Source organism: Teleopsis dalmanni, chromosome 2 (assembly GCF_002237135.1).
Source record: "Teleopsis dalmanni isolate 2A chromosome 2, ASM223713v2, whole genome shotgun sequence".
Classification (NCBI taxonomy): Eukaryota; Metazoa; Arthropoda; class Insecta; order Diptera; family Diopsidae; genus Teleopsis; species Teleopsis dalmanni.
In genome coordinates, this window is record NC_051847.1 from 62,710,443 (window position 1) to 62,730,063 (window position 19,621).

At 27.5% G+C, this 19,621-nt stretch overlaps 1 protein-coding gene across 1 annotated transcript in view; it reads right to left on the reverse strand.

Annotated features, from left to right (window-relative positions):
- Positions 1-19,621, reverse strand: part of LOC119679633 (BMP-binding endothelial regulator protein-like) — a 74,494-nt gene that overhangs the window by 28,663 nt on the left and 26,210 nt on the right. Inside the window, exon 2 of the mRNA XM_038092094.1 lies at positions 6,668-7,026. Within this exon, the coding sequence (XP_037948022.1) occupies positions 6,668-6,929 (262 nt within the window). The 5' untranslated portion in view covers positions 6,930-7,026. The remainder of the gene's footprint in view (positions 1-6,667; positions 7,027-19,621) is intronic.

Genomic DNA, 19,621 nt, shown 5'->3' on the forward strand with positions numbered 1-19,621 from the left:
GAAGCACGGTACTAAGAATCTTATCAACAGCACTTAACAGTACCGGAAATGCATCATCACCGAAAGGTAAGAGTACGAAAAACATTTAGTTCTTTGCCCCTGCAGGTACAAATATATTTTTTGGCCCTGTTGAGTTCTTTATTGTAGGCGGTGAAAGCAGTATGATTCCACAATATTTATGTACCGCATTTGCCTTTGTAGATTACAACAACTTAAATAAGAAAATATGGAAATGAAATGAAGAAGTCAAGAAGCGAGTGGCGCTAACATTTTTATGGCACGCATAAAAGTTCAAATACATCTCAAGACAATATAAAACGACTTAAATGAAGTAGAATATATTTATAACAGTCGTATAGAATTCGAGTGCACTCTACATCGAATGAGTGTACATCAAACATGCGTGTATTTTTAAAAATAATGAATTAGTTATATATTTATAATTACATTTTGTTTACAGTAAAAGGCGAGTGAAATGTTAGAAGATCGAAATCTTCTAAATTAGATAGACAGTCTTATTTCATGATACAATCCTAGCTATTTTAGAGCCAGAGTTTGTTAGATCTTCTACAACTAATCGGAGGTATTGATGAATTAAGATATAATTGAATTATATCAGAGGCTCAACATAACAATTAACATAATTTTAATGTATTCGTATAACTTGTGAAACCAATAGTAATAAATAATAACTTGCAGGAAAACATCAACCCAAGTTGATTTGGAAAGAATTATTTAGAAACATACATATACTCTATGATGGCTGGGGGGTTTCTGCAGAGTCCCACTCATCTCACTCACTAATTTGAGTATTCCTCATAATCTTCGTGATTATTCAATGATTGATCTAAGATCTGAGTACCGCACCGTGCGGTTAGTTATTACTCAGATATTAGATAGTACTAAGTAGTACATTATAATAATAAACTCATTTAATAGAAAACGGCATTTATTATACCATAGATCGACTTAATGTTCCTTATATTGAAACTATTTAGTACACAATTACTTGATTAGTTCGAGAATCTACTTTATCTGTTCATATAATGTATTATATTTATATAGCTTTATTTATTCACGAAAAAGTAATCATGTTATTCGAAGCGACGTTCAGGATTTAAAATGGTCATATGATTGGGATGTGAATATTAGCGATTAGTATAAACAACATTAAATTATAACTTTTGTATAAATAATATAGCCAGAATTTTCTATAATTGTATTTCTGAAAAATGTATCAGTAAAAAAAATATATCTTTAACTGTGTTTATAGCATTGTATAATATTGATAAGAATATAACTAAAGAACTTAAAATTTAGTAAGCTTATGATCAAAAATTAATTTTGCTTGATTTTAGACCTTTTTTTAGAACTATTTTTTTTTATAGACTTTTAATTAAAATTTAAAGCTAAATTAAAATAAACGAAGAAGCAGCAAGAATTTGAAGTATATAGCAAAAGATAGAGTAAGAGTTTTAGGCAGATTGAGATGAGAAGGTGCAAATAATGATTCTGAAAAAATAAATAATAAAAGAGAAAGGGAACTGAAAATTATATTTAATTTTGTGGAACACAAAATTTATTTGCCTAATTTTATATGTATTTTAGAATTTATGGTTTTCTTCTCATCACGTGAATATTTTATATTGTAATTCTATATATGTTAAATTCTGTTTTGAAATTCTTAAAAAAATTAGAAAGAGAAAACATTTATTTCTATGTATTTACTTTTTATGTGTTAATATATCGTAAGGTTTCTGTTTTGCTCTAATGGTTTTAATTATTCGAATTTTTGTTGTTTTTTAAAAAATTATTGTGATATAATTATAAACACAATATCTACGTTTTTTTGATAATTAAGATTTGTTCACACACGTAGATAAATAATATATTTTTTTTTGTAGTGAGAACGTGGAATGCTTTATGCACCATGAGACTGACCGTCGTCGAAATTGTGTGCCCGACTACCTAATATTAGTATGCAGTATAAGGACTAAAGCACCCATTCTATGGCGAGACTTATTGGCCCTCGGAAACGCCAACGCATTACGTCTAGAAGGATCTCTTTTATGTTGGCATTTCAAGCCATGTTCTCGTGTTTTTCGATCACTTTTTCACCTCCACTTATAAGTGTTATATACCTATAGTAAGTTTATAGAAGTTTATAATTCTATAAGTTTTATATAAGTTGTATGTTTTATTTTTTACTCAAATAGATCCATCACATCTAACTATTAAATTCTTAAAACACAATTAAGTGTTTACAATTAAATTATATTTTAGTCTATATTGACGTTATATATGAATAACGTTTTACATCCAATCGTTGCTTTTAATGCAGGATGTAGTTTTCGCAAGATTAAAGAACATGAAAAGAATAATATTTGTTTAATAAAAAATAAACTGAAACATACTCCAAAAATAAAGGTAAAAATCATCAACAACAACAAGACCACCTGCATAGCGGCGTTTAGGTGTGTACGAGAAGTTTTAAGATAAATTTGGACGCCAGCATTACAATTGTACCATGAAGTGGTGTAGTCAGCACAGAAAGCAAAACCAAAGATGTTTATCTTAAACAGCAGTGACTGCATGAACAAAGCAAACCTTTTGAAACATTTTATGCGTCATTAGAGCAAGGGAAATAACCAATATTCCAATAAAAAAAAGAAAAACAAATTATAAGAATGTGAATAAAATGCTTAAAGTGTACGATTCAGGAACCCTTTCTGCATTGTGTTGACTTACTCACTGGATCGTTAATATATTCACTCACTCGATTTAGCAGAGTCACTGAAAATGCTTTCAAGTAGTAAAATTATCAATGACATGTTCTGATATGAGAATAATATTTGCATATTGGATTTAGCTGCACAATTATGTATATACATATAAGATTATTATATCTTTTGTTATTGTTGATATATGTGTAATGTTTATTTGTATTTTAAGTATGTGAATTTTCAATGTAAGGGAAGTGTTTTAGTTTTAATTAAATTTTATTTATATTTTCTGTCAAATATTTAAGCACATTTATTCCATAAAAATGATCGAAGTCAATTGTGTAATACAGTGCAGTAAACAAAAAAATATAGTAGAACTCCCTATTCGATGATAAATGACCTCAATACCATGTATTTGTTTTTTGTAATTAATTGTTAATTATTTGAAGATGTGGGCGCTAAATACCAATGAGTTGTAATAAACATTAGAACATCGTTTTAAATGTACTAATATGGTGTAATAATAAAAACATATGTCTAATCAATTACCAAATTGACATAGATTGTAAAATATAAGTGTATCTTTATTTTATAGTTTTATAACAATTTTCTAATTGATGTTTTCTTTATACAATAAAAAGTAGTTTATATATAAACATACAAGTATTTAATTGTTCTATTTATTAAAAAGAATTTTAGAGTGTGAAAGAGAAACTACTCTTTCCAAAAAAATTCTAAAAATATTCATTTTTCAAAATATATTAACATATGCTTGGATAAGGGAAGTTGAGAAAATTGTGCTTCGCAGGATACACAGCTCATGCCAAGCGATTCCCAAATAATACGACACAATCATAAGTTCGATCAAATAAAGAGATAGAATAAAAAAAAAATTCATAAATTTTAGCGTTTAAAATAATTATATTTTAAATATGTATATAGAAAATACACTACAAGAAACCAAGCATATACAAGGGCACTGATTTATGAATATGGTAACGTCATGTGGAGAAGAAAGACGGACTATTTAGTTAAAAGGTTACATTAATAAAATAGGTCTTGTTGATTGGATATCATTAATTCGAGAAAAATAAATCATTAAAAACTTTTTTTATGCAAAGTTATACAATCCAACGTGGCAATAGCTGTTAGTTTTTCAAAACGATAGATACGATCAAATAAAAACTCCATTTATAATCTTTAGTCGGTTAATCAATTTATAAGAACTATGAATAATAATTTTAAGTTGGATCATGTAATAACAACTGAATGAAATTATTATAATCTCTTTAATTCCAGAATTGTCAAACACCTGTGTTGTATATTGAATTTAGAAATCAATTCAATTAATTCTGTGACTGGCTCCTTACTAATTTATTTAACTTAAAAATATAATTAAAACAAATGTTAATAACATTTTTATAACATAAAATACAGTGAGTTATTTTTACGATTAGAGTGTTGTCCACCTTTTCTTATCATTTTATTAGTATAAAACATATCTTATCTGTGCTGCTATGCAGCAGATCTTAATAGTTTTTCTAGAGAATCTGAAATTTTTGGAATAGATAAGGAGATTCGGATTTTTTACTAAAATGTAATATGTCAGCGATGGTTGATGCTTAAATAATATTAGTAAACATTTGTAACATTTGAAGACTAAGCAACTATATTAGAGAGATGTAGCATCATTTTTTTATGTACATATTAATATTGCAGATACGTGCACAAGCTTTGCAAATGATAAAATGTTAATAACCTCTAACATATTCAAATATATAAAAAAAGCACTACATGTGAATATAACTGTGACTTAAAAAATCTTTATGTTTCATTCATCATGAGTGGATAAGTCATACGATATAGTTAATAATAAGAAACATAAAAAAAATTAATAAGTGCATTAAGGTATGGCACATTTAAAATCACAATTTCTAAAAATTTATTAATTATTTATTAAAGTTTTATTAAAAATAAAAATTTCACAAAATATTTAATTCATATTTAATTTAATTAATTTATGCCAGGCTTAATTATGAAAACAGAAACAACAAAAACGATAAAAACTCATATCATATTATTTTGAATCTTAACTTTTAGATGTGATCCAAAAGAACAGAATATAATTCTCTACATTAATATCGGTTAACATGAAATACTGAACATGAGACCCCCCAATCTCCATATAATATAATAATATATAATATAATAATATATACATATATATTATCACCACTATAAAAGAATCAATTCTCATAAAAACAACATTTATGATTACGCTATTACAAACGTTTGTATACCCCTTACATGCAAAGAGCTCTCCAAATTTATTCGTCTACGTCTCGGGCATAGTCACCTTGCATACAAACATCTTTTTGACAAATCTCTTTTATTCAGATGTCAGTTTTGTAACACAGAGCCTTTTACTTCAATTATCATATTATAGACACAATAATTTTCGTGATATCTCAATATCGAAACCCACAGGAGAAAACATTTAAGTTTCTCAAAACAACGTATACGATCAAATATAATAATTCTGTATCATATTTATAATGTTATTATTATTTATGTTATTAATGTTATAATCAATGATAATGTAAATTTAGTGGTTAAGGCTTGTTAATACAGCATCTTGCTCTATAATATGCATACTATTGCTGTTGTATGCATATGAATTATAAATAAATAAATAAGACGGTATGGCGGAGCATGTCCCAACAGCTACTCCTGCCGATCATATTTGCAGGTGTTATATTACAAAACATTGGATACTCAAGCCTATCCAAATATTTACATATTACAAACCTATAAATTACATATCCAAATATAATCACAATAAATATTCACTCTATAACGTCTTAAAAAATTAAAAAGCATCAAGTTCTTGCATTCAATGCGTAATAATATCTTCCCAAATTTCGAGGTTTGTGAACCGAAAAAGTATTTCTATATAATTTAAGCAGTTATGCGTTCTTTTACGTCATCTATCCATCTACCTTGACCAAAAGATAAACTGATTTTAAGAAACATATTTGTAGCTCGAAGAACTCCAAGAAAATGATGAAACTTATCAATTTAATGTGATATGTATGGCAAGAAACTCACGGTATACGAAGAAGAGGAAACAGCAGAACACATATTGTGTCACTGTGATAGTCTTGCAAGACTCAGACTTCGCTACTTATCCATTGCCTATCCGCTTATAACGGAAGTAGGCAACATCTCTCCAAAGGACATACTGGCATTCTTAACTGCTACTCGTCTATGGAACTGAAGTGGGTATGTCACAATAATCCTCGAGGATGCAGTGACGCGGAGACTACTTCCCAACCCTTCTATTGGAAAAAAAAAAAAAAAAAAAAAACTCACGGGTTACTCAATAACCCAAATAAAACAATAACTTTAATATGATTAATATAAATTAAAACCAGGATTACACGGCATCAATGTTTAAAATCTGTGATTGACTATTCGTGACGATTCGATTTCAATTTTAAATAGTTTTACTTCTTAATATACAGTTTTAAGTTCCAGGTCTTGTTTGTACTGAAAACTCTGATTAACAAATTACTTTTCTGTATTTAGATAATAGAAATCATATATATAAATCATTAACCATTTTTGGACTATTTCACGGTTAAATTATGTAGATGGTGTTTATTTAAGTTTTGAATGCACCAGAAAAATTTATATGATATATCTATGAATATTTCGATGTGTGGTATGCTAGATTATGTTTCTGTTTGGACTAAATTTTACTATATGTTTTACCTTTCTGTATGCAAAGTTAATTAATTTTGAGGTTATTTAGGTTAAGAAAATATTTGATTACATATTTGATATTATAATTTCATAATTTATAGATAATAATTGTTTGATAATGTTAGTATGTAAAAATGATCAACAATTTTTAAAAATTTTTTGTGTAAATATGTACTTACCGGTTAAAACGGCTGAAGCTTTCACGTATGGACAAACAATTGTTGAGATCACTATTAGAAAAATAATTGCAACTAAGTTACAAGAACTTGAGAACCGTTGCGTCATATTTAACGATAGAAACTTTATATTTTTCTTTAAAATTGTACTTCTGGTAGCATTTATAGTTCTTTGCTTAAAAAACTGGAATGGATGTGCTGTTGCCTCTTTATTTTTATATGAATGCCGTCGTTTCTGATTTGAATGCGATTTTATAATATTCATTTTATCTAAATTTGCTTCTTAAAATAAATTTGTTTATGTTGTTTCGATGATAATGTTGTTCTTATTGTTGCTAAAGTAAATGAGATGCAAAATTTTCCTGAAAAAAATGAAAAAAAAAACAAAATTAAACTTTAAAATTTTTCAATTTTGGAAAATTATTAAAAAATTAAGATTTATGAAAAATCATTATTAATTATTCGTAGAAATTCTAATAAAAACAGGTGTTTCGTAGTTTTTAAAAATATATTTTTAGAATTTAATTTTTACGTGCAACAGTTATGTACGTCACAAAATGATATAGAGCAACTTGGATATGAATATAGATTAATAATTCATATGGAAAATCAATTTTTAAGTCATCATGACTATGTACTTTTATCACAATAACAGAATAATAAAACATTAATTGTACGTAAGAAATTATTTATTGACGTAAGTTACAATGGGCACAGCTGTTTGTTGGAGAAGATTAAGTGTACGCAAGTTAAAGAACAAAAATAAATACTACGGATTTCGAAGAAATCGTACAGATGAAGTTCTGAATCAAAACCCACGAGCCTAAAATGAGTCTATTAAAGTTAAAGGGGATATTTTATGTGTCAATGTTAATAATATATTAAAAACTAAATATGAAACAATATGTTCCGTGTAGAATCAATACAATTATATGGAAATTTAAGAGTGTGATAAAACTCAAGTTACTAATTTCATAGTAATTTAAGAAACCTCAAATGTGTGACTAAACTAGAAAATATTGTAAGTATTTATAAAAATATGTCCATATATGAGTATATTATCATGATATTTATACCTTCACTTGTTAAGTAAATCAAATAAAAGACATCAAAAATCATATAAATAAATAATGTTGAATTGCTATATATATGTTTAATAAGAACTTGTTGTTTTTGATAGCTGTGATAGTTTCATAATTTATCGCTTGATAATACCAAACACTTCTTCGAAATTATCACAAGATTACTCTCGTAGTCAATTGTTAACTAAAGCGCTAATTAATGATTTTTATTTGATTAAAATTTAGCAGTGTTATATCGATGAAGAGTGGCAGTGGTATTTCAAGAGAATATAATGGTTTGAAATTACAGAGTAAAGTAATTAAAAATTTACTGATATTGTTATTGGTATCAGTACTTGAGTAAAGCTAAGCCGAACTACTTTCAAATATAAACAACACTCAAGCATATAAGATATTTTGCCACTTCTTAAGTAGCGAAATAAACAAACAAAAATTATAGTTAATTATTATTAAGAATTTCAATATTCATAAGGAAATTCATGTTTTCCAATACAATGGGAGAATAGGATGTGTTATGACTTAAAGTAGATGATTAATTCAGTTTGTGAACATTGGACTTATTTTGTGTTCTCTGCGAATAATATTCATTATGTCTGGATTCTGAGGCCCAATATTCCCCTGGGTACTTAATAAAATGAAGAAAAAGAAGAATATATCTGGATTCTACTCTAATGACCTTAACTAATCTATGCAATTTCATTACAATCGAGTATTGACACTCGACTACTCTTTGCACAAACGATTAGTATTTGCTCAAGTTCTATTATAGTAGAAAAGTTTAAGATAAATTTTCAATATATAATATGCAACAGAAATATGGTACCCCGAAATTAGGATTTATAATATGATAAAAGAAAACAGACATTTCTTTTGGTATGCAGGACAATTGGATGCTGTGAATTTCCGTTCCTTTATACATTATTTGCTGATATTGGAGATGAAATAATTTATACAATTTAAAACCGGAGCCTTATATAGATAAAGTCCTATTATACGGACACAAATTTTTAAACACAGTATCTCAAGTTTATAAATTGTTCAGATTTTTATATCTTCTAATCAATGTTAAGAATAATGTATCCTATCGTAGGTGGTTCATATGTTGTAAATATATTTTTGCGTTATAGTTTGTTATCACAGTATTTATAATTCGTACGTCAAATATTTAAAAACAAAACAATAAAATAATTACAGTTCATTCTCATTAATTGTATCGTCATTAAACTCGTTTTTTGTTTTGATTTCTAATTTGAAAATTCATATTTTCAAGCAATTATATTTTGTATCAAGATCGCAATAACTTAACTTGAATTATTTGTCTAAATTTAATACAATGTCAGAGTAATTTAAAAAATCACCGCTTTTATTAGATATTCATAATTAAACAGAAATTGTAAGCGATGTTATCTTTTAAAGTAGAAGTTGAAATTTTTTCTTATTTTTCAAAAGTTCATGACGTTGTATCTATCATTAGTAAACATATACATATCTTTTAAATTAAATTCCAATTCATAAATATCTAATTGGTATATAAAAAGAACATTCGTCACATTATTGTTTGTTTAATGTCTATTCGGCTAAATACTTGTCTGTCCGTAGGATTTTATACGATTAGCACTTAATGGCTTTTGGATTTTATGACTTTAACACATTACTGTTATAAATACAATATTTTGAAGATACTCGTATCTATAAATTTTCATATGTGGTTTTTTCATATTATTATTTTTTGAATTTTTGATTTTTTTATAATATAACTTTTTTGACTTTACAAGCTTCAGCATAGGTGTTGGGTCTTTAAATGATTTTTTATATAAAAATATGTTTGCTTCGGCTCGTAAAATGTTAATGCCAATTGCCTCACTGGCGCCAAATGATTTCGTTTTGACTTATGTATTATTTATTTTATTTTATATTATTTCGTTTTTAATATAAAGAAACTCAACTATTAATTTATGTAAAAATGAAATAATTAGTTTTAAGCTAACGAAAACATCCGGATTGACATTGTTTTTTATTATATATTATTTTAGTTATAATATAGTATTTTATATTTTCTGAGAATATTGAGATCGTGCAGGTTTTTTTTTTTAAAAAAAAATTAATAATATTACTATATATTATTCGTTAATTAACTCAACTTCTAACAAATATAAAATAAAGCAGCTCTGGTGATAAAAAGTGTGTGATACTAACATAAGAAAGATGAAATTACTTGAGTGGCGATTTTTTTAGTTCTCAGTCCTTAGACCAGTATTGGTACATAAGCACTACTAATCCGTAAAATATTGTACGTTTGCTTGCATTGGTTTTTGGGAAGATGTTGATACCAGGTCTTGCAAAACTCATTAAATATTTTATCGGTCCTTATGAAACACATTGAATATAGGTATGGATATAGGTCTTTTAACTTATCGATGCCTTGCCAAAAAAAACCGTTTGTCTTATGAGATCAAAAATAATAAGGGAATAGGAATAAGGAATCGGTAGTGACATATTTCAGTCATTTTTCAATAAATATATTTATGTAATAGAATTAATTGTACAATCCATATAAATTAATTTCACCAAATTTTAATAGGTTATTAGGTTATTGTGTTGACCGAATGTATGTTATAGTCATCATAAACTTAAACTAACAAACGATAGCTTTTTTAACAAAAGCATAAACCACAAATAAGTATTATTGGCATTATTATAATCTTAAAATTTGTTTTGGAAAAAAAGATAAAATAATAAACGGGGTCAGTAAAAAACATATATAAACGGTAAAACATATATACTGATCTTTATAAATATACTACAATAAATATATTTTGTTTATCGGCAGACGGCTAAAATACCATAGCTGTAGCCTTTATATATATTATATAATATATATAATATAATATAATTGTTATAAGTTTCTATGTAATACAACAAAATTTAAAATGAAGTAATGATCTTTATTATATTTTATGTTTTTATATAGCCAATTGATGACCCTAAAATTTATTTCAATCAATTTTTAATAAAAATGCATAATAAAAGATCTATCCATAGATCTGAGCTTTTAAAACATATACGACTTCTGCAATTAACGTTTTGTATTGTTGAATTTGTTATAATTAAATTTTTTTAATAACATTTTTTTTACATTTTCACTTCTTTACAAAATTTTTATTTTCTTTTTATAAAATATCAAAAGAAATGTTACAGAATCTCTGACTTAATCTGTAGAAACAAATCTGAGGTTTCTAAGCTAGTATCTATCTTTACGGGTCACTGGTCCATAGGACGGCATGGAGCCAGACTTGGCCTTTCCTGTGGTACCTCATGTAGTGCGTGTCTACCAATACTTGAAGAAATGACACCAGAACACCTGATGTGTTTTTGTCCAGGTCTGGCCAGAACTAGGTTTAAGTTTCTAGGGGCCCCTTCTTCAACTCACTTAGCGATATCTCCAGCATCAGCATTAGCCAGATTCTTGCCTTTGTTAATGCCTCTGGTTGGTTCTAGTTCGACCCTCTATCTACTACCCACTTTTACGAAGTTTTTGTGGACTCAAAACGGCTTTCATCCTTAGCTATTTGAGGAGGATTCGTCCTCCCTCCACCACAACTAACTAACTATAAAATATCAACTATTAAATAACTACCTTCTGCATTATTTCAGTATTAATTCAGTAAGCTTGACAAATTTTTGCACTCCGAAATCAAGTATGCGATAAAGCATTTCTACAAAGTTTTTAAAAAGGTCTGTTCTCAATTTTTACTTTCTGTTGGTTGCTCTTAGATTATACCCAGAAAAGAAGAACTATGAAGTATAATTTGCTACATTTTCACAACTCATTGACCAAGCAACTTATTTAAATAAGTGATGATCCTTCATACGTAATAATAAAAAAAAATGTTATTGCCAATAAATATCGCAGCACAGTTAGTGTTATATATGAAATGTTCCTCTTTAAGTTCTCAACAAAAAGAAATTCGCAAAGCAATTAATATCTGAAGAGCAATTGAGTTTTGAATTGTTCTCAATTTCGAAAAAATTTTACTGCCTAAAGGCATTAGCACTTAAAGAAATAACCTGGAGCATTTCGTTTAAGTGATTCGTTAATATTTTCTTTTATACTTATAATAGAATAAATTATTGTATAGAATTTTTCTGATTTAATGTAGTTAAAAATTTATTTATATTGAATTATTAAAAAATATTTTCAGTTACTGCGAAACATCAGAAATATATGAATTAAATCCACAATAAAGCGTGGATTAAAAAGATTTTTGAATCTAAAATGATTTGTTATTAGACTTAGCGTTTATAGTTGTAAAAAGTAGTTCATGTTTTGCTATTATTTCCTCAAAACTTCAATGCCTCAGTCTTTAATACATGTGTCCCATTTCTGATCTTTTCATTTTATAACAATCGAATTCCACAAAAAAATTTTTTAGGATATATACGAGTATTATGAAGAGCTAGAAGTCATAGGGAGCTAAATCTGCGGCATAGATTAGTTGCTGCAACAGTTCGTAACTTTAATAACAAATTTTATAGGAGTGAACTAAACAGGAACTAACTGCTTACTATGTTTAAAACTAATTTCTAGAAAATAATGAAGGTTGTACTATTTGCAGTTAAAGGTATGTACATAATGATCACTAGACCGCATAGCTACGTATTGGTTCCATTTTTAGTGACAGTCGTTTGGTAAAAAATAAAACCATCCCAAGATTTTTGACGCAGTTCTGTTAATGGAGAGTACGAAGAAGATTAAGATTGGTTTCTACATCACTGCTTCGTTTTTACAATCTTAAGATTTAATAGTGGGAACATAGCAGAGTAACAGTTGTTAAATTGATAGTATGAATCAATGAACTGAAATGGTTGAAGTCTAACGACATCAATTGGTAAAGTACTAACTTATCTATTTAATGATAACTATAAACTATAAGCTAAGTTTGTTGTTAGTATTTATTTTGAGTTTGTGACGGGAGCACATTTACTAAACTTGTGTGTGAACTGGGATTCTTAAAATGGCTGTGATTTTTAATTTAATACTGTTCGTATATACACATATTTGCTAGTAGTGATGAAAGTTGTTTTCCGCAAACAGACTGTAGTGTTTGGACAGAAGTCGATGGTGTTTGAAAAACTTTAATGGCTTTTCGCTTAATCATACTCTCGACGCAAGTCTATCTTAATTTCTTTAGTAAATAAAATTCAATTATTAAACATTTTTGTTTCTTTAAAATAAACTTTTTTCCTTAGTGATAGTACGCATTAGAGTTAACGATAAAAATTACAATTTCATTTAGCAAACAGGACTAAAAACCTTCAAAATTCCAAAATAACGTAAAAGACTATATTAGAAATTTAAAGTAATATTGTTTACAATTAACAACATTTAATAGAATAAAATGTATTTTATATTAATAAACAATTTTAGACAAACAATTTCATGTAAGTGGAAACAAACAAATTGCTCGTGCATAAATTTTAATAGTAGGCGTAAATCGCATTTTTGTGTACTTTCAAGAACCCACTGCATTCTCTATTCGAAGAATTGCAAATTTTGTTTAAATCCATTTACTTTAGAAACCACTGAATTGATCACACATAAAGATTTGATTTTATTTCAATGGTTGATATCTGTATACTCTATGCATGTCAATCAAACTGACCCCGATACTTGAGGAGAACATCAAACCTCATCGACACTCAATGCTAAAAATTTGTGTATTCTGTGCCAAGAATTCAGTAACAGATGTACTTACTTTTGCAAATAATTCCTACACAAATTTATTTGCCATTTTACTGTTGATTAAGAAATTATAAAATTGTATAGCCATACATTTGCACAGATACATTCTGTTGATGTAGGTATAAATAAACAAATTAAGATCGAAAAATAAAAATAATTTATTTTTTTTTGTTCGGGCATTGTTGGTGATTTGTTGTGATCTTTTAATTACATTTTCATTATCAGCGAAATTGTTTATTTAATTATCTTGCATTTTGCGGGGAAAGCTTTTGGAAGATCTTTAATTACTAGCTGATATTACGAATGTTAATTGTAAGAAAATCTTTCAACTGACTCTAACTTTAAATAACAGCATTAACAGCGAGAAGAACATTGGGAATGTATTTAAGTTTCTTCCAGAAAGTCTTAGGTTTTCACGTTTATTCAATAATCTCTAATATTTTATTGAAGTCAAATGTACTAAAGCTGGGATGTTTTTTTGTTTAAGCATTATCACTCAAATTTTAAAATTAGTCAATATCATTTGTAATGACTCAAAGTTAAAATGTGTATTTAAAGAAATTTTTTTAGAAAATTATGATAATGCTCTAATTCAAGTCAAATTATTGGAAGCCTTCATACGGCTAACCTGCTGAAGATTAAGTTTGAATTCAATATTAAGATTAAGATCTTGCAATTCAAGTTCATTATTAGTAATTATAAGATAATATCAAAATCACTATGCAATGTGCAAACAATTATATTCATTAAATCGTTTTCCCATCTTTCTCAGTATAATCTTAACCATTTTTCTCCATAGCCCGCTATCTGTTACCTTCCTTTCCCGAGTTATAGGTGTCCATTTTATTTTTAAATACTAGTTAGATTCTTAATCCATATATTTAATATCTTAACCTCAAATATATATAGTTTTCGTTTAAAAATCTGACCCAATAATTTGTAGGTAATTTAAAGTAGCAAATTAGATGCTATAGCATAATTGCGAATGACTCTTCGTTGCGTGACATTATCTTTTTTATATTCTACGATCCATATTCATCTGTTTTCTTATAGTATAAGACAAGATTACATGTTATTTGCTTACGAAATCATATAAAAATTGCTCCACGTAAAGATAATGCCGTTAAAATAGCTCAGTGTAGCTATATTGTTTATCTGAACATTTTGTTTTTGCAAATTTCATGAGTTGACAAATGGGTAGCAATGCTCTCATGTAAAGCCAATGATTATAAACAAAAACCAATTAATATCGATAAAAAATATCTCCACCTAATATCATGTTCAAATATCCCAAGAAAACTTTCTCAGTGGCATACCATATATTAAAATATTTTTTAGTCTGTCAACGCTTGTGAGCATATTTTTTACCATGGTATCATCAGAAGGTGATAAAATTACTTGACAAATTTTATTAATATTCTTAAACATCAGATACATTGCTATTATATATCATTTTGATTTAATTATATATATTTTTATAAAACAAATATTTGCGTATACGTCATTTATGTTACTTGCGCTCTTGTAAACAGAAACTTAAATTGAATCCAAGAAAACATAAATAACTTGCAATTATTTACTAACTATAGTTGTACATGACATGTTTGATTATAGATTTGAATTACCGCACCAAATTAGTGTCGCCAGCATGTCCAGGCACGCCACATTGACATGTTATGACGTTAATTATGAACTGCATGGTCTGCCAGAGACCACAGCCATAAATGCTTGATTACAGAATTGTACGGCTGATAGTTAACATATTTCAAAGAATTTTTAAACATATTTTGTGAACAGAAGTTTGATGAAAGGGTGCTTTTAACCCTTTATTATATAGAAAGTGTACATTTTTTATGGAACATAAATAATAATTATGTATTTTACCAAGTTCAAATATGAAAGCAGAAGGCTGAGTTAAAAAGGTCAACTTTTAATATTAACATTTTTATTTTTAAGAAATTTTTTAGCTAAATTTATAATCAAAGAAATAAAAAACATTTTTTAATAAGTTGTCATAAATTAAATTATTATTATTAACTAATAATAGGTATTCCCAATATTAAATAAACTTTATATTAAACTTTCTACTTATCATGTATAACAAAAACGTTAAATCTATTTTAAGTTAAAAGGACAATCAAAGTACAAAACAGGACTCAACATAACGTGGTGTACATCTGTTAATCCTTCTCTTCAGTAGGGCCATTTGAGTGACAGCTCGCTGTCCTAACGTCCCACATTAATAATAACATATTATACATAGAATTTCAAATATTCAGACTATTCTGAATTTGTTGAACAATTATCCAAGTTATTCGAAATAAACGAACAATTATTGTTTATTCGATCTAAATGCACAAAAGTGCAATTAGATCGAGAAATAAAGTTATTGAGAAAAATACAATATGAAGTAACAAGAAGAAGAAAAGAGAAATAATATAGACTAAAAAAAGCAGATACAGACAAGGGCTGACAGTAATTAAATGCAACAAGAGAGGTGTAGACTTAGATTTGTAGAATTAGATCTGTAAATCCGTTAATTTACTATACTTATTACTTTAGTTGTAAATCAAGGTTTTTACAATGAGTAAAATTATTAAACAGAGTTTGAAAAAAATTTTGTCTTGCCAGCGGAATTTCGATATCTGACTTGTCGAATATATTAAATAAGTTTTACAGTCATTAGGTATACAAATATAAATCTGAAAACTAATAATTCTTTAACTATTTTATGTTTTTGACATCTTCAACCGAACGCCATTTTAGACTGAGTAATAGTTTGTGATCCTATGTCGTTTACTCATACAATTTTCTTAAATAATCTTAGAGTCCTAAAATCTACAAAAATTGCTGAATCATGTCAAATTCCATATTAATGGAACAAACCACAACTGGTAACGGGACGTGAACCAACGAATTTGACATGTATGTGAGCCAATTGCTATCAAATAAAAAGCAGAAGCGAGCTGAAAGTGAATAAAACAAGTCAAAGTCCTTCAAAAATTATGGAGATTTTTTTTTATTTTTATATTCTGACATGTAGTCCTATCATAGTTTGGCCAAATAAAAGCATATTATTGAAATAATACTTTGTGCGTTTTGCATAATGATAATGCACTATTCCTTGAAACTAAAATAGTAATCAAATTTGAAGTTAAAACAAGGAATGTCAGCGTAATGGTTTTGACTCTATTGAAAATTATACTGGAAAGTAAGTATGAAAAATATTTTAAAGATTTGACATTATGTTAGTGTATGATATTTTATACTTATTCTATCAAAAAAATCTATTTAATAAACGAAAAACAAATATTGATATATTTATGATGATGATTTTTATTTGGCTCATTCTTATACAGACGGGTTAGCTTTTGACCTCATGAACTCCGAAATGTTTTTTGAGAGTTTCTTTCTCGGTCCCTATTTTACATCAAATAAGTCCTACTTAGAGACGATAAATATATATTGATTAGTTAGTAAATAATGTCTAACGCATTATATAATTTATAATTATTTCTATATGGGGCATTCTTTCATAGAGGGGGTAGCTTTTGACCTCATCAAATTAGAAATTTTTATTAAGAGCAAAATTTTATTTTATAAAATCAGTAAACCAGTATCTCGGTCTATGTCCGATATACTGGTAATTATATTTATTGATTACTTGATAAAGAATGTTCTTTTTATCAATCAATTCTAGCTGTCTTATGAACAGAATTTCTAACGCATTATATCTTTTCTATATAATATAGATGTTTATACCAAAAAATCACATTTATTAAATTGACCATTCAAATACTGGTAGTTACTTGTATATTGTTGCTATTTTCAATTTTTTTTTTTAGATAAAAATACTTCAATATATAGCATATTCAAATTCTATATATTCAAAATTCATATTGAAATTCCGAAATCCAATACTTATGTTGCTACACTTGTTTTATTAAAACTTTTAAAAACTCTATAAACATAACATATCAAATTACTTTTTTATTTATAGATCTCTTAAATATTTATAAAATTTTTGAATTATTTAATGGCTTGGTGTTTAATCGCTGATTGTTATCCAAACGAAATATAAAATATAATAGGCGCCAACCAGAAAAACATAGGTAAACTTATGTTATTTGTTAATGTCTTTAATGAGCAACAGCCGCAAAAAAAATAAAACAAAAATATGAAACCCAAAAACCGAAAGTGCAAAGATACGGAGAAATCGAACTGCAAATCCATAATTTTTTTTATATGTAATCTGCTACGATATTCGATATTCGATACTCGATACAATTTATGTTTCGCCGAACATGATTACTGTGCGATCGATCGTCAACTTAAATATTTAACTGTGAGTCTATTTGCATATTGAATAGACTTTAGTCGTAGATTTGTCAAAATATTATGTACAATTTAATGCGAACAATCGTCAGTGACAACGACAGCAACTATAAAGTATTTTAATAATATTTATTAATATAAATACCATATTAAATTTAATAGAAAATATCTCTGTAGATACTATGTAGGTATAATGGCAAAGCTAGCGACGTCAGCGATACTGATTGTGACAACGTTCATTATCCAATAGCGAAAGAAATTCAAGTTATGAGTGAAACAAAAACTTGGTACCACACAAAGAAATTTAAATGGATTTTCTTAATATTTTCAGTGAATTGGAATCTGTGAAATATAAAATAGTTGTATGTACTTGAATTTTTGTTTCAGATACTTATGTCAAATGAAATAGTTTTTTGTTTTTGTTTTTTGTGTTGTTTATTTTGATCCTTTCTCTTTGCAGGTAGAAAGATTAGCTTAAGATGTAGCAGTAATCCATTTGAGAGCTCAGGCCTTGTTGATGTTTTAATTCAATTGTGTTTTCTCGTCAATTATATCTGTTGACGGCAACATTAATTGTTTTGTTTATTGTTTAGATTGTTTTATGTCTGCGCACATTGACTGCAATAACTAATTATTTTCAAATGTTCTGTATGCAAGTAATTAGGGTCAAGTGCCAAGTGTCTAGTCTACATAATTTCAAATTGAAAACCGTAGTATTTTCCGGAAAAAAATATAAAGTTTGAAATTTATTTAATTGTTATTCGACATGAATGAGAGGTGTTTCCAGTAAATTGCTAATTGTGAAGATCTCATTTGTACATAGGAAATTTTTTGCCTTATTTACAAGAAAGAAAATGATGACGGGATATTCTAGCCTGTTTTGCAATCCGATTATGATCAGAATTGTATTTGAATCCACGCAGCGCTGTTCTGCAATACGAACGATGAAAAACTAAACGTTTAAAATAGAAAAATTTAAATTTCCGATCGGAATTCGACTGAAGGTCTTCTGAATTCTAAACTATTGGAATTATTGTCGATTTAAATCCGAACAGTGGAATTGAAAACGTAAAATAAAATAAGGAGAGAAAAGCGAACAAAGTTTATATACTGTTAATAAACAAATTTTTGATAAAATAGTAGAAGTAACTTAGATATAAAATGTATGTATATGCATTTAAATACAATTTTAATTATATGTTTGATAGAACACAAAAAAGCAAATTAAAATCATGTTAAATTATATGGTGCGGCATTCGGACTTTGGTAATAAAGGGCAGTTACATCAGACAGGGACTCACTACAAAAAATATTGTGGGGTGAAAAGTTTTATATTATATATATGCTTTCACCTTCAAATGTTTGGGCATTTCATAAAATTACAAAAACGTTGAATTATAGTAATTTACTGTTAATAGGTTTGCTCAGTTTAGAAAGGCGTGGTAAAAAATAAGCTCACCTACAACAGGAGTATTATTTGCATGCCACAGAGAACGCTGTATGACAAACTTGCATTCCGCATAGCAAGGTACTTCATGCTTTGGAACCGATCATGTTAGAACAATCATAGAAGGCGTTGGATGAACTCTTTTAACTTATGGTGTTCAACACCAACATTAAGGCAAACATAAAGGAGAGAGATTCCTTTGCGAGTATATTATTAAATTTGCATTCTGTTATTTCTGCCATATCCATCAGATTGTTGAGGTCTTTCAAAATTTTTTCCTTTAATCTTTCATTCATATGCTTCTCTTTTTCGCCTAATACTACATTAAGTAATAAAACAAAACTCATATT